This window comes from Oncorhynchus keta, unplaced genomic scaffold (assembly GCF_023373465.1).
Source record: "Oncorhynchus keta strain PuntledgeMale-10-30-2019 unplaced genomic scaffold, Oket_V2 Un_contig_1204_pilon_pilon, whole genome shotgun sequence".
Classification (NCBI taxonomy): domain Eukaryota; kingdom Metazoa; phylum Chordata; class Actinopteri; order Salmoniformes; family Salmonidae; genus Oncorhynchus; species Oncorhynchus keta.
The window spans coordinates 95043-112302 of record NW_026277744.1 but is presented as its reverse complement, the minus strand read 5'-3'; the positions used below and the strand labels follow the sequence as shown (position 1 = coordinate 112302).

At 43.3% G+C, this 17260-nt stretch overlaps 1 protein-coding gene across 1 annotated transcript in view; it reads left to right on the top strand.

Moving 5' to 3' along the window:
• The first annotated feature begins 12576 nt into the window (after nt 1-12576).
• rbm20 (RNA binding motif protein 20) overlaps nt 12577-17260 on the top strand; it is a 92255-nt gene continuing 87571 nt past the window's right edge. Inside the window, 1 exon segment of the mRNA XM_052500851.1 lies at nt 12577-13094. Within this exon segment, the coding sequence (XP_052356811.1) occupies nt 12961-13094 (134 nt within the window). The 5' untranslated portion in view covers nt 12577-12960.

Here is a 17260-nt window from a genome sequence, read left to right as displayed (position 1 = left end):
TCATGAATCTTGTTCTGGAGGCAGCTCTGCACGGTGGTCACTAGCTGGCACAGCCACAAAGTCATAACATCGGATTTTAAACCTAACCATAACCACATTGTTAACACTAATGCCTAAACCTAAGCTTTAATTAAGACTTTTTTTCATAATTTTTTTTTTTACAAAAGACAATTTTGACTTTGCAGCTGGCCTATCTAAGGGGAAGACTCATGACAATAAATGTCAACCTGCTCCTCCCCTCCATACCCTCCCACTCATCTAGCCCTCATATCCTGTGGAATCAGAGCTACAGGTTCCGCCCCCTATTCCCTTTATCGTGCACTACTTTTGACCAGGGTCCATAGGGCTCGGGTCAAAAGTAGTGCACTAAATAGGGAATAAAGTGCCATTTGGGATGCACCCACAGTAATCAACAGATGATCCCAAGCCCATAATCAGGCCAGAGACATAAAGCGAGAGAATAACTTCAATAAACCACAACATAAATCTGTCCGGGATGTACAGCCATTCACACCAACAAGTTAATTTGTTGTCCGACAGGTGCCGTTATACTGCTGGTACTGTACGAATCAGAGCTGGGTTCAAATACTATTTGGAATATTTCAAATGCCCGATCTGGGCTTGTCAGGCACAATTGAACCAATAGAATAGCTACAAAATAGCAAATCCCGCCCATCTGGCACTCCAGGCAGGTTAAAGCAATCACAAAAAGGATTTGAAATGTTCCTAATACTGTTTGAATCCAGGTCTGACTGTGGTGGTGAGGGACCAGTTATTAACACTGGATGCCCTGTCCTTGCACTGCGGTAGTCTGGTCTGACAGGATCTGTACAGTGTCACACATCCAATAAACATGTCATGGGGGAGAGGAGAAGTCAGGGAGATGAGACAACAGTTGTTAGGCTACTAGATGAGAGTCATGTTCACAAGGGCACCTCATGTGCAACTCCAGGGTCATGTTCATTAGGGCAGGCAACAGAAAATGCTTTTTACGTTTTGTAATTGCAACAGAAAATGAAAATGAGCAGATAGCGATCCCTCCCTTTTAAGTCAGTTTAGTTCTGTTTGGTGCCTAATGAACCCAGGGCTATGGTTGGCTGTGTGGGGCTGGGGTTGGAGGACTGGGGTTGGGGCTGCCCTCCCTCCCCCCGTTACCCTCGCAGGAGGCCAGTTTAGTGGTTCAGACACCATGGCGCCGGGTCCCAATGGAGATGAGATGGATTTACCCTCTAATTCAATTACTGTAATATTATATCAGTAGCACTTTATTTGATGGGACTAGTATTAAACTAGTGTTTGTTTGGTAACTAACTACCCAGAACTAAATGGTGTTGGTTTCAATGTAGCCCTTAGAGAGTGAGACATAAAATAAAGATGCAATAAATCAAACTACAGTTTAATAATGGATCTTTAATAAACGTGTTGAGTGAATGTTGTTGGATTAAATACAGTTTAATAATGGATCTTTAATAAACGTGTTGAGTGAATGTTGTTGGATTAAATACAGTTTAATAATGGATCTTTAATAAACGTGTTGAGTGAATGTTGTTGGATTAAATACAGTTTAATAATGGATCTTTAATAAATGTGTTGAATGGATCTTTAATAATGGATCTTTAATAAATGTGTTGAGTGAATGTTGTTGGATTAAATTCAGTTTAATAATTTAATAAACGGTTGATCTTTAATAAATCTTTAATAAATGTGTTGAGTGAATGTTGGTTTAATAATGGATCTTTAATAAACGTGTTGAGTGAATGTTGTTGGATTAAATACAGTTTAATAATGGATCTTTAATAAACGTGTTGAGTGAATGTTGTTGGATTCAGTTTGGCCGTAGTTGGAAATGTGGTAATATAATTTTAAATCATAGCCAATGACCTACAGTATGTATATGGGAATACACAACATCCACAGTTCCTAGTTGTTAACAGCTGTTACCCTACAGCCTGTACACCCTAACCCTCAACCACAACTCAACCCTAGCCTGTACACCCTAACCCTCAACCACAACCTAACCCTAGCCTGTACACCCTAACCCTCAACCACAACTCAACCCTAGCCTGTACACCCTAACCCTCAACCACAACTCAACCCTAGCCTGTACACCCTAACCCTCAACCACAACTCAACCCTAGCCTGTACACCCTAACCCTCAACCACAACTCAACCCTAGCCTGTACACCCTAACCCTCAACCACAACTCAACCCTAGCCTGTACACCCTAACCCTCAACCACAACCTAACCCTCCTGTAACAACCACAACCAACCCTAGCCTGTAACCCTCACCACAACTAACCCTCCTGTAACCACCCTCAACCACAACTCAACCCTAGCCTGTACACCCTAACCCTCAACCACAACTCAACCCTAGCCTGTACACCCTAACCCTCAACCACAACCTAACCCTAGCCTGTACACCCTAACCCTCAACCACAACTCAACCCTAGCCTGTACACCCTAACCCTCAACCACAACCACATCCCGGTTCGACCCAAACCTTAGCCTCAACCTTATCTCTTTACTCAGCATCGAAAGTCATTAGAATGTACATGACATTTGTTTTGCTTCTTCAATATTTTGGTTAGTGACACTAGGCTTGTTTCATCCTGTGCTTTTACAATCCTAACACCTAGTGTTAACTAAGTGTTGGTGTGTGAGTGCTGTTCAATTCCATAAAACGTTCCGAAGTGTTTACAAAGTCTTTTTTCACAACCATTTAAAACAGTCGTCTTTGTACCTCTTCCTCAAACCTAAACCCCCACTAATATAACACAGGAGACACAGCGTACCTGAACCCAGTGCCATGGTCAGCGCCATGCTCTGTCACTATGTCATTTTAGTTCTCCATAGAAGAACTGCATCTGCCATACCCGTGTGAACAATGGAATTTACGAGCTGTTGTCATCGGCGACGGCCGGTGCCTTCATTCCTTTTTTTAAGCCTATTTTATGAGGTCAGGCGTTCTCCACATAGATATGGAGGTAGCAACAGGGACCAACGTCCTCTGTGGATTGGGGGGCCGGCTCCAGGCATAAACGACTTAGAGCCCCAGGCCCCAGTAGGGTTAGAGTGAGCATGAGAGGGAGAGAGAATGAAAGAGCAAGATAATGAGAGAACAGACATGGCGAAATAGATACCTTCTTCTCACGCCATGGCCTTAGCCACAGCTGACCTGTGTGTGTGTGTGTGTGTGTGTGTGTGTGTGTGTGTGTGTGTGTGTGTGTGTGTGTGTGTGTGTGTGTGTACGTCAAATAACCGCCGTCGAGTCCAAACACAGAGGGTTTAGCATAATCCTCGACTCCCCCGCACATTGACTCTGTACCGGTACCCCCTGTATATAGCCTCCACATTGACTCTGTACCAGTACACCCTGTATATAGCCTCCACATTGACTCTGTACCAGTACACCCTGTATATAGCCTCCACATTGACTCTGTACCAGTACACCCTGTATATAGCCTCCACATTGACTCTGTACCAGTACACCCTGTATATAGCCTCCACATTGACTCTGTACCAGTACACCCTGTATATAGCCTCCACATTGACTCTGTACCAGTACACCCTGTATATAGCCTCCACATTGACTCTGTACCAGTACACCCTGTATATAGCCTCCACATTGACTCTGTACCGGTACCCCCTGTATATAGCCTCCACATTGACTCTGTACCGACTCCCTGTACCTCCACATTGACTCTGTACACACCCTGTATATAGCCTCCACATTGACTCTGTACCAGTACACCCTGTATATAGCCTCCACATTGACTCTGTACCAGTACACCCTGTATATAGCCTCCACATTGACTCTGTACCAGTACACCCTGTATATAGCCTCCACATTGACTCTGTACCAGTACACCCTGTATATAGCCTCCACATTGACTCTGTACCAGTACCCCCTGTATATAGCCTCCACATTGACTCTGTACCGGTACCCCCTGTATATAGCCTCCACATTGACTCTGTACCAGTACACCCTGTATATAGCCTCCACATTGACTCTGTACCAGTACACCCTGTATATAGCCTCCACATTGACTCTGTACCAGTACCCCCTGTATATAGCCTCCACATTGACTCTGTACCAGTACACCCTGTATATAGCCTCCACATTGACTCTGTACCAGTACACCCTGTATATAGCCTCCACATTGACTCTGTACCAGTACACCCTGTATATAGCCTCCACATTGACTCTGTACCAGTACACCCTGTATATAGCCTCCACATTGACTCTGTACCAGTACACCCTGTATATAGCCTCCACATTGACTCTGTACCAGTACACCCTGTATATAGCCTCCACATTGACTCTGTACCAGTACACCCTGTATATAGCCTCCACATTGACTCTGTACCGGTACACCCCTGTATATAGCCTCCACATTGACTCTGTACCGGTACACCCTGTATATAGCCTCCACATTGACTCTGTACCGGTACACCCTGTACCTCCACCTCTGTATATAGCCTCCACATTGACTCTGTACCGGTACACCCTGTATATAGCCTCCACATTGACTCTGTACCAGTACACCCTGTATATAGCCTCCACATTGACTCTGTACCGGTACCCCTGTATATAGCCTCCACATTGACTCTGTACCGGTACCCCTGTATATAGCCTCCACATTGACTCTGTACCAGTACCCCCTGTATATAGCCTCCACATTGACTCTGTACCAGTACACCCTGTATATAGCCTCCACATTGACTCTGTACCAGTACACCCTGTATATAGCCTCCACATTGACTCTGTACCGGTAACCCCTGTATATAGCCTCCACATTGACTCTGTACCGGTAACCCCTGTATATAGCCTCCACATTGACTCTGTACCGGTAACCCCTGTATATAGCCTCCACATTGACTCTGTACCGGTAACCCCTGTATATAGCCTCCACATTGACTCTGTACCGGTAACCCCTGTATATAGCCTCCACATTGACTCTGTACCGGTACCCCCTGTATATAGCCTCCACATTGACTCTGTACCGGTACCCCCTGTATATAGCCTCGCTTGTTATTTTACTGCTGCTGTTGAATTATTTGTTACTTTTATTTTCTACTTATCTATTTTTTACTTAACACTTTTTTTTAACTTCATAAAGCGTTGTTGGTTAGGGGCTCGTAAGTAAGCATTTCACTGTAAGGTCTATTCGGCGCATGTGATAAATAACATTTGATTTGATTTGGTAATGAGTCATAAAGGTAGCATATTCAAATGGTTTTCATTATAAAGCTAAGCCTAGATAATGACTTCTCACATCTGGTTAAATCCCCCGCAAAATAAACATCCCCAACGCCTTCATGGGAATGCCCTGCTGCCGTGTTCTGGGGAATGGAATTCTCAACTGTACCCTTCCTTCGTAAACGTTTCTGTTCTGGAAAACTGATCGTATGGAAAGGGAAGGGAGCTGCTCTTAACCAGGCAGGCCCGGGTGGATTGTTATGGTTGTCTGTGTTTTGGTGAATTATTGTGACGAAGTGATGAGACTAAACCATAGTCCGACAGGGACACACAGGAGCTTTTTGTTTCACTTTCATTTATTGTTTGTCAAAAAAATATATAATCCACAGGATTAAAATCTACTGTTAAAACCAAAAACACCCGTGTTGGAAAAAAATACTTTAAAATGTGTTTATTTAATAAAGATGGGCAACTCTCAGTTTATTAAAAATCTGTCAGTGCTACGGCATATTTCAATGCCATTTCTTATCGATTTGGTGCAATTTTGTGGTACATTTTCACAACTCTTAGTACAAAACTCAAAACACAATCAATAAGCCAGTTGTTTAATAACTCTAAGCACATTTTCAATCGACTAAGTACAACACACAAAATCATAGTCACTTTTTCACCAAACCTAATCAGTGTTTAATCTAAAATACATGTTTCACATTGCAATATATGTTCATATAAAGTAATTGCCTTTGCAACGCGCACGTTACTTTTAATATGATTCTCTTCTCTTTTGCTGGAAGACATTTGACTCTTACTTACTTAATCGAATTGCTCTTAAATGATGATCACTTAAATGTTTGGTAGACCTGTACATTTTACATGTCAATTGGTTTGTCTACTACGGATTCTGAGAACTACATAATGATTATGTATGTCTGTAAAGTAGAAACATAAAGCTTGTGATATACAGGGCATTCGGAAAGAATTCAGACCTCTTGACCTTTTCCACATTTTGAGAAATGTGAGAGAGAAAAATGGGAGAAATACAGGTGTGTCAAGCTTATAGCATCATACCCAAGAAGACTCGATGCTGTAATCGCTGCCAAAGGTGCTTCAACAAAGTACTGAATAAAGGGTCTCAATACTTATGTAAGTGTGATATTTCAGTGTTTATTTTTAATTTTTTACAAATTAGCAAGCATTTCAAAAAATATTTTTTTGCTTTGTCATTATGGACTATTGTGTGTAGATTGATGAGGGGGAAAAAAACAATTTAATGCATTTTAGAATAAGGCTGCAACGTAACAAAATGTGGAAAAAGTCTGAATACATTCCGAAGGCAACTGTAACTCAAACGTACCACTATGATGATAACTATTATGATTTTACTTCACAGTCAGTTTTTTACAAATCTGATATTGACAAGGTCAGAGATAAAATACAACTTTATTGGTCACGCATTTTAACATGTTACAGCAGGTGCAGCAAAATAATTGTGTTTTCTAGCTCTACGGTGCAGTAATACAATATCAATTCAATATGCAAATAATCCAGAAAGTCCAAAACAAGAATGAAATGCATCCCTTATACAGTAAACATGTATCCAAAAGGAAGTTTCTGGGGTCTTTTTGATTGGTGGGGGTGGGGTCACACTGCTTTACTAAAATTGCATTGGCCAATACAGCACTGTAATACTGTAATATATGCCATTTACGTAGCAGACACTTTGATATAAAGTGCCAACAGTCCACACATTTTGGTATGTGACCCCAGTGGGAATCGAACCCACAACTCTAGTGCCATGCTCTTATGAACTGAGCCACGTACAGGACCACTACAAAACATAAGTACAGTAAAATACAATACACGATTACAATACAGGTGGAAGATGTACAGTGAGGGAAAAAAGTATTTGATCCCCTGTTGATTTTGTACGTTTGCCCGCTGACAAAGACATGATCAGTCTATAATTTTAATGGTAGGTTTATTTGAACAGTGAGAGACAGAATAACAACAACAAAATCCAGAAAAGCGCATGTCAAAAATGTTATAAATTGATTTGCATTTTAATGAGGGAAATAAGTATTTGATCCCCTCTCAATCAAAAAGATTTCTGCCTCCCAGGTGTCTTTTATACAGGTAACGAGCTGAGATTAGGAGCACACTCTTAAAGGGAGTGCTCCTAATCTCAGTTTAGTGTTCCTAATCTCTGGATAAAAGACACCTGTCCACAGAAGCAATCAATCAATCAGAATCCAAACTCTCCACTCATTGTAGAATAATAGTGAAGATATCAAAACAATGAAATAACACATATGGAATACTGTAGTAAAAAAGTGTTAAACAAATCAACATATATTTAGATTCTTCAAAGTAGCCACTCCTTGCCTTGATGACAGCTTTGCACACTTTTGGCATTCTCTCAACCAGCTTCACCTGGAATTGAACTCTCAACCACTGAACATTCCGAAATTAAACTTTCGAACACTGAACATTCTAAAATAGAATTCTCAAACACTGAATATTATTTTTGAAAGTTTCATTACTCTATTCATCAAGGAACAAGTCAACAGTAAACATGTCATCCCCCACGAATGATGAGGGACCTATGTAACGAATGTCACGAGTCTCGGTTGAACGGGGTGAGGGCCATGACTTTTCAAAGTTTTCATGTTCAATCTCTTTTATAGCGCCACCATCTCGACAATCAGTGTAATTTCGTAAATGCCAGATTTCTATGGCAAGATGCACCATTCACTCAAGTTTCGTAAAAATTGGACCAATGGTGTCTGAGATACCGCGTGGGACGTACGAACGTACAGAGACAGATCCACAGTCCCCTCCCCGATTTCATCGCAGGGGACAAAAAGCACCTTCCTTCCTTCTGTCACAGGCTCAGTACAGTGGTAGTATCCCTCTCGTGGGCCAAAAATACACACATGTGTGTTCTCACACGGTTGAGTATGTACATGCCTGCATGCTCCTCCAGAGTCACCGGGGGTTGTCAACAAGAAATCTATCAGCTTTGCCATCAATCATCAAAACAGATGATGTGTAGATGTAGAGTTGATGTCTCCTGTCCAGGACACTGGGCCCTGAGCGGCCTGTTCTCTCTGCATTATCATGATTTATTTGTCTATCTAGTCAGAAGACATTCATCTCCCTGTCCGTGGTTCTAGCACATTGGGGAGGCTGACCTGTCTTCACACAGTCAAAAGCATCATGGTTTGATTAAGAGACGTACATGTTTTCAGGGATACAGATGTTGTTATGAACGTGACGCCGCTGAGTACACACTGGTTGAATCAACGTTGTCTCCACGTCTTTTCAATGAAATGACGTGGATCTAACGTTGAATAGACGTTCAATTGACGTCTGTGCCCAGTGGGAGATGACACATTTAACGAAGTGTTATACATGTGAAAAGTCCATTATGTTCCATCAGTAGGGTTAGGTTACAACTGAATGATAGAAACCAGCGTTTCAGGGAGAAAAACATCCATTGATGAAACAGTGGCCACTACTAGTTTGAGACAGGGGATACATTAGACGGGTCATGCAAAGTCATACATGTGAAATTGTCCGTTATGTTCCATTGGTAGGCCACTATTACATAAGGTGTGTTTTTATTCTGTCTGAATGATGTGGTTATACCATCAAGCCAGCCATTCAGGACTATCAATGAAAACTGTTGTGCTTTTATACTATATCTGGCAACGAGAAGAGAGAGGAAATCCCTGCTTAGACAATCCTCTACTCTTGTCCTGTGGAAACACGCCTAGGGTTGGTTGCCAGACATAATATTATGCCCCCGAGTAACCGTTTCTTGAATCAACTCCTCTGTTTAACGTGCATTATTCCACAGTCTGATCCCACCACCACCCTGTCCCTTCAGGCAGTGATACCACAGTCTGATCCCACCACCACCCTGTCCCTTCAGGCAGTGATACCACAGTCTGCACTCACCACCACCCTGTCCCTTCAGGCAGTGATACCACAGTCTGATCCCACCACCACCCTGTCCCTTCAGGCAGTGATACCACAGTCTGTCCCTGTCCCTTCAGGCAGTGATACCTGATCCCACCACCCTGTCCCTTCAGGCAGTGATACCACAGTCTGACCACCACCACCCTGTCCCTTCAGGCAGTGATACCACAGTCTGATCCCACCACCACCCTGTCCCTTCAGGCAGTGATACCACAGTCTGATCCCACCACCACCCTGTCCCTTCACCACCTGACCCACCACCACCCTGTCCCTTCAGGCAGTGATACCACAGTCTGCATCCCACCACCACCCTGTCCCTTCAGGCAGTGATACCACAGTCTGATCACCCCACCCTGTCCCTTCAGGCAGTGATACCACAGTCTGCACCACCACCCTGTCCCTTCAGGCAGTGATACCACCTGCACCCACCACCACCCTGTCCCTTCAGGCAGTGATACCACAGTCCCTTCAGGCAGTGTCCCTTCAGGCAGTGATACCACACTGCACTCACCACCCTGTCCCTTCAGGCAGTGATACCACAGTCTGCACTCACCACCACCCTGTCCCTTCAGGCAGTGATACCACAGTCTGATCCCACCACCACCCTGTCCCTTCAGGCAGTGATACCACAGTCTGATCCCACCACCACCCTGTCCCTTCAGGCAGTGATACCACAGTCTGATCCCACCACCACCCTGTCCCTTCAGGCAGTGATACCACAGTCTGATCCCACCACCACCCTGTCCCTTCAGGCAGTGATACCACAGTCTGATCCCACCACCACCCTGTCCCTTCAGGCAGTGATACCACAGTCTGATCCCACCACCACCCTGTCCCTTCAGGCAGTGATACCACAGTCTGATCCCACCACCACCCTGTCCCTTCAGGCAGTGATACCACAGTCTGCACTCACCACCACCCTGTCCCTTCAGGCAGTGATACCACAGTCTGATCCCACCACCACCCTGTCCCTTCAGGCAGTGATACCACAGTCTGCACTCACCACCACCCTGTCCCTTCAGGCAGTGATACCACAGTCTGATCCCACCACCACCCTGTCCCTTCAGGCAGTGATACCACAGTCTGATCCCACCACCACCCTGTCCCTTCAGGCAGTGATACCACAGTCTGATCCCACCACCACCCTGTCCCTTCAGGCAGTGATACCACAGTCTGATCCCCACCACCCTGTCCCTTCAGGCAGTGATACCACAGTCTGATCCCACCACCACCCTGTCCCTTCAGGCAGTGATACCACAGTCTGACCACCACCCTCCCTTCACCACCTGACCCTGTCCCTTCAGGCAGTGATACCACAGTCTGATCACCACCACCCTGTCCCTTCAGGCAGTGATACCACAGTCTGCCCACCCTCACCACCACCCTGTCCCTTCAGGCAGTGATACCACAGTCTGATCCCACCACCACCCTGTCCCTTCAGGCAGTGATACCACAGTCTGCACTCCCACCACCACCCTGTCCATTCAGGCAGTGATACCACAGTCTGCATCCCACCACCACCCTGTCCCACCACCACCCTGTCCCTTCAGGCAGTGATACCACAGTCTGCACTCACCACCACCCTGTCCCTTCAGGCAGTGATACCACAGTCTGATCCCACCACCACCCTGTCCCTTCAGGCAGTGATACCACAGTCTGATCCCACCACCACCCTGTCCCTTCAGGCAGTGATACCACTGAGTCCCTGATCCCACCACCACCCTGTCCCTTCAGGCAGTGATACCACAGTCTGATCCCACCACCACCCTGTCCCTTCAGGCAGTGATACCACAGTCTGATCCCACCACCACCCTGTCCCTTCAGGCAGTGATACCACAGTCTGATCCCACCACCACCCTGTCCCTTCAGGCAGTGATACCACAGTCTGATCCCACCACCACCCTGTCCCTTCAGGCAGTGATACCACAGTCTGATCCCACCACCACCCTGTCCCTTCAGGCAGTGATACCACAGTCTGATCCCACCACCACCCTGTCCCTTCAGGCAGTGATACCACAGTCTGCACTCACCACCACCCTGTCCCTTCAGGCAGTGATACCACAGTCTGATCCCACCACCACCCTGTCCCTTCAGGCAGTGATACCACAGTCTGCACTCACCACCACCCTGTCCCTTCAGGCAGTGATACCACAGTCTGATCCCACCACCACCCTGTCCCTTCAGGCAGTGATACCACAGTCTGATCCCACCACCACCCTGTCCCTTCAGGCAGTGATACCACAGTCTGCACTCACCACCACCCTGTCCCTTCAGGCAGTGATACCACAGTCTGCCCCCACCCCCACTGTAAAGTGAACCGGTAGAGAGGGTAGTAGCTGGCTCTGTAAAGTGAACTGGTAGAGATGGTAGTAGCTGACTCTGTAAAGTGAACTGGTAGAGAGGGTAGTAGCTGACTCTTTGAACCGGTAGAGAGGGTAGTAGCTGACTCTGTAAAGTGAACTGGTAGAGAGGGTAGTAGCTGACTCTTTGAACCGGTAGAGAGGGTAGTAGCTGACTCTTTGAACCGGTAGAGAGGGTAGTAGCTGACTCTGTAAAGTGAACTGGTAGAGAGAGTAGTAGCTGACTCTGTAAAGTGAACTGGTAGAGAGGGTAGTAGCTGACTCTTTAAGGGTAAAGTGAACCAGTAGAGAGGGTAGTTGCTAAATCTTCCACTCAGTACCTTTCTTCCCCAGTAGTGATTTATGATTGAAAGGGGTCCTAGGACTTTTGGCTCAGGCACAGAAGTCTAACCCCAGACAGACATGCAACCACAAAATGTGAATATTCTGACACGGTGTCCTAGGGAATTAGGGACTGGGAGCAGCCCCTACACACACGCATGCACACGCACACACGCCTGCACACAAACACACAGTCACACATACACACACGTGTGTGCCTGCTTGCATGTGTGTGTGTGTCTGTGTGTGTGTATGTGAGCATGAGGTGATAATCAACAGCGTGGCGTAAGGAGGACTCTTCCCCTGTTGTTACACACACCGTCCGAATATGATGCACACACTACCGCCACAGGGCCAGCAGACAGGGACTCCCAATTTGGTCAAGAGCCTTTTAACTTTACCACCCCCTCCCTCCCTATCCCTCCCTATCCCTCCAAACCTCCCCACCTCTGTCATTTCCTCAAACTCTTCATTCAACTGTCGTCGTTTACCTTTGAACACCCACCTCCCCTGGGGTTTTACTTTCTGTCACTGGGGAGAAGAGAGAGCGGAGAGAGGGAGAGAGAGAGAGAGGGAGGGAGAGAGAGAGAGAGAGAGAGAGAGAGAGAGAGAGAGAGAGAGAGAGAGAGAGAGAGAGAGAGAGAGAGAGAGAGAGAGAGAGAGAGAGAGAGAGAGAGAGAGAGAGAGAGAGAGAGAGAGAGAGAGAGGAGAGAGGGAGAGCTAAGGCCAGGGGCTTTGCTGGCTGCCATTGTCGCTGTCTGTCAGGAGAAGCACTGGGGAGAAAGCGAGAGAGAGGGAAGAGAGAGGAAAAGTTCCTGCTGAGTTAAAGTAGTCCACGGGACCACGCGTACAGTATTCAACAGCTTTCCTAGGCTGTCAGTCGGCCATCGCAAGGGAGAGAGAGAGGGAGAGAGAGAGGGAGAGAGAGAGGGAGAGAGGGAGAGAGAGAGAGAGAGAGAGAGAGAGAGAGAGAGAGTTACACCAAAGGATTTTTTATTTATAGCCCCTCCAACGGCAACAGTCAGTAACAACTTTTCTGAGGAGTGTGTGTGGTTGGTTAGTGGAGATAAAGGACTAGTTAGTGATTTTGTTTGGCCATGCAACAGGCCTGGGATAAGGCTCTCTTTGAGGCTCACATCGAAGGTGTCAAGAACGGCCAAACTGGTGAAATGTCGGGGAAAAGCCAAGGAGGATATATGGGAACCAAGACGTCCAACGAACACTTCCAGAGGTAAGGGAAATATTGCTGCAAATATACGCACATATACACACGTATGCTATGGGAAGACATATATATGTCATATTAAATACATGCCATGACTGTTATCCCAAAGGTATGTATGAAAATGAATTAGTTCCAAGGGGGATTTAGGAGGAATATATCAATTAATAAATGTCTCCTTAGCGGCATTGAGGGAATTCCAACTTCCAAGGAATAGGGATGTTGACGGAAGATTTGGCAGGCTGGTATTCATGAATATATCTTTCTCTAACTAGCTATGGATGATGGAATTCAAACTTCTGAACAACAGTTCCAAGGAATACTGTAGTCGGATGGTGGAAGATGAGTTATAGGGTATATACGTTTCAGAAAGGCTGTGGAAAGAGGAAAAAAACACTTCCCAAAACTCCTCAATGTCATCCCTGTGAGTAAGATGGATGAGGTGGAAGGGGTGGGCTCAATGGCCTACAATAAACAATCATTTATTTCACTGTGGCTCACTAGTGTTCATTCTCCCAGCGGAGTAGCACGGTCTCAAACAGAGTTTTACAGGCAGTCCTACCACGGAAATAGTCAGGAAGAGAGAAAAAGAGAAAACAGAGAATATTAGAATATTAGAACAAAGATCTGTCTCACTCCGCCTCAAACACACGCACCATATATGTTTATAACAGACAGTAAGGTCTCATATTGAAACACAAGCATTACTGTGCTCAACGTAAAGTAGGCAGGACGTACTAAAGGCAAAACTGAAAATAGTAGATTGAAGTTTTTAATTTTGTTGAAATTAAAATACATTTGCTCATCATAGTTATACAGAACTTTAGTATGTTGAAGAATGTATTAGTCGTTTCTCCTTATATTTGTGTTTCCCTTTGTTTTGATGTTATTATACTTTTATTTGTTCGTTTTTTAGTATTTCTTCTTTAGAGAATATTAGCACAAAAGTCCACTGGGTTAGACTGAAACCCGTGCTTATATGAGTTGAGGAACTTGAGAAGTAAATGTGTGTTAAATATTCCTCTTAAATAATGAATACATCATTGTTTTAGTTAAATAAATAAGCAATAAATAAGCAATAAACAGCCCAAGAGATTCTACAGACGCCAGTGAAAACCCTGACTTTCTAAATGAACGTGAGCTAAATACGAGACCTTTCATTAACAACTTGTATCAACCCTTATATGAGAAGTTGGATGGAGACCTTGTGACAACAACTTTATTGTTATTTATATAACTATAACGTTATGGAATATTCTGTTCTCAATATAGTGTAGAATAAATCATATATATTTGTTTTTAAGAGAAATCACAAATACAATGTTTACCACTTTTTTTTTTTACCACCAGCCTTTAGCTTCTCCTCGGCCAAATTAACTTGCCATTCAAACACATTACACAAGTTGTAGTAAATACATATTTTATTTATTTCACTAGTTTAAAATACTACAATATGTATTATCGATAATGAAGAGATGAATTGGGTTTATTGAAGACTATCTCATTCTATGAAAAGTAAACTGACAATTTTATCTAATCCCCCTACAGTGAAGTTAGATATCCACTTCATTTTATTATAATGTCCCATCTTATGCTTACATTGTCAGTGGAACAAATGCCATAGCAAAAATAAATCATTATTTGATATCAGGTTCAACATTTAACTTTGTAATCTTATGTAAAAAAATAATAATATGTAATAAATAATCTTATATGTACAATGCAATCAATTGCCTTTGGTGTCTTCTTCAAAAAGTGCATTTGATACAATATTACAGTAACGACACATACGGAATTTCCTAAATCATGATTATTTTCAGGTGTGTAAAGTTTACAGCGTGAATTTCCTAAACCATGATTATTTTCAGGTGTGTAAAGTTAACCAGCGTGAATTTCCTAAACCATGATTATTTTCAGGTGTGTAAAGTTAACCAGCGTGAATTTCCTAAATCATGATTATTTTCAGGTGTGTAAAGTTTACAGCGTGAATTTCCTAAACCATGATTATTTTCAGGTGTGTAAAGTTAACCAGCGTGAATTTCCTAAACCATGATTATTTTCAGGTGTGTAAAGTTAACCAGTGTAATTTAACTGATTATCTATCTTGTATTATGCAACCTTACATGTTGAAAAGAAACAGGTATTATCTTATTTGCTAATCATTGACATATTTTCCACTGATTAAATATATTTTTGTGAATGTATATTAAGAAAGCTGTAATTATTGACTGTATTAAAATTGTATTCAACATAGGTGTGAATACTTATGCAAGGGTAGTTTAAACTGGATTTAGTCTGGTTTATAATAGATTATCAATGTTAACTTCTCAATGTTGACTCTTATATAACATTGACTTTCAGTGTTAACTTTTACAACAATAAAGTCAGCCTTTGTTTTTGCTAGTACTAATAAAGTTGGCCCAACTGTTTTCTGGCGTGAAGCCGCTGTACTGTCCATGTCTTTGTACACCTAGTGTACATGAAAAAGTGTACAAGCAGTATTTTAGTGCACTAATATGTACAATTTGACCATAGAAAACCCCACATTTGACCATGTAAACCAGTGAGCCATGGTAAAGTATGCTGTTTGAAGGAGGAAAATGTCACAGTTTAAAGGGAGTTTATGGGGACTTATCATGATGGAGTAACTAGAAAAGGGGAGAGATCATAAGGAATATGTCAGATTACATGTCTCGCGGCTTAAAATATATAAGACGTCATTCGGTATAAAAGTCGTGAGAGAAACGATCTGCTCGATCAAGACAAGCGAATGCAGCACGGCACAGCACGGCACGGCACGGCACGGCACGGGTTCTTGATGTCTGTTTCTAAATCACTTTTTAAATGTCATTTTTACCAACAAATGTACATTTATTACCGTTACTGCAACCAAAATCTATATTTTTTTGAATTATAGCCCAGTGAAACAGCACAGGTAGGCGATTTTTCTTGACGCTTCGATGTTTGATCGTCGTCACAGAATATAATATGAGTCTATGAACTAGGCCTCATGTGTTTGAGTTTGAGACAGTAAATAGTAGAGTAAATATGTGCAATTTACACCCCTGTTTTACAAGCCCTCTGAGTAACGATAAGGAAACGAGTAAGAATTTGACTGGGGATGGAACGGAAAATAGTTAAATGTGTGTGTTAGTGTGTGTGCACACCCGTGTGTGTTTGTGTGTGCATTTGCGCACGTGTATGCACGCGTGTGTGTGCAGAGAGGCGTAGGTTCAAGCGGCCATGTTTGTGTGTTGCTGAGCTAGAAAGTGAAATGTTAGAGCAGTCCTTATATGGCTTGCCTGCCCACTCATTCTATTTTAAAACAGCAACAATTTCTATATATGCAGACCCCTCACCTGACACACAACATGGTTTATAGCCGTCCATCAATTAGAAGAACATAGAATGATTAACCTCTCTACACATGATTTATAGCCTACTCACCAGTCCTAACTAATAATACACATTCATTTTGGGTCACAGTACAATTAAAGGGAACGTTCAGGCTGTTACAAATGTAGACATTTGTAGTCTCTCCTTGACCATAAACTGCTTTAAAGATGAGAAAACAAAAATGTACATTTGAAATTTGGTTGAACTATCAACTTGCATCCATTTCTTGAAATGTGTGTAATTACATGTACATAGTAACCACTTTAGTAGCTAATTCAATAAAACATGACCTCACCCAGTGAATTGTAAATAAATCATTGTTTCATGTAGAGAACCTGCTTTAACTGTGGACAGATGTGGAGATAACTGATTATTCGGATTATAGATCAAATGTCTTTTGTTAAAAGGAGAAGTCTTCAGTCACGGTCTTTGTCCCCCCAAAAAAACTCCACTAATTTGTTGTATTTATCTGGATAAATGTGTCTAGGTATAGACACGGATGGAATTACTTTTACACATCAATATACGCTACTTGTTTGTATAAAGTTAAGCAGTAGACCCTTATGTGCTCTCTCTCTCTCACTACTCTTTGTTGAGTCAGTTAAGTTTTGATGTAACCTAGTCTCAGCCCAGCTTTAGAGCACCTGTCACGCCTGTGTGAGTTATACTTTTACAGGACACAGGTTTTCTATCTTAGCGTAATGGGAATACCAGTTCCCGAGGCATCTTAACATATGTTAAGGCTTCACACAAGTAACCATATCATAACATAGCCCAGT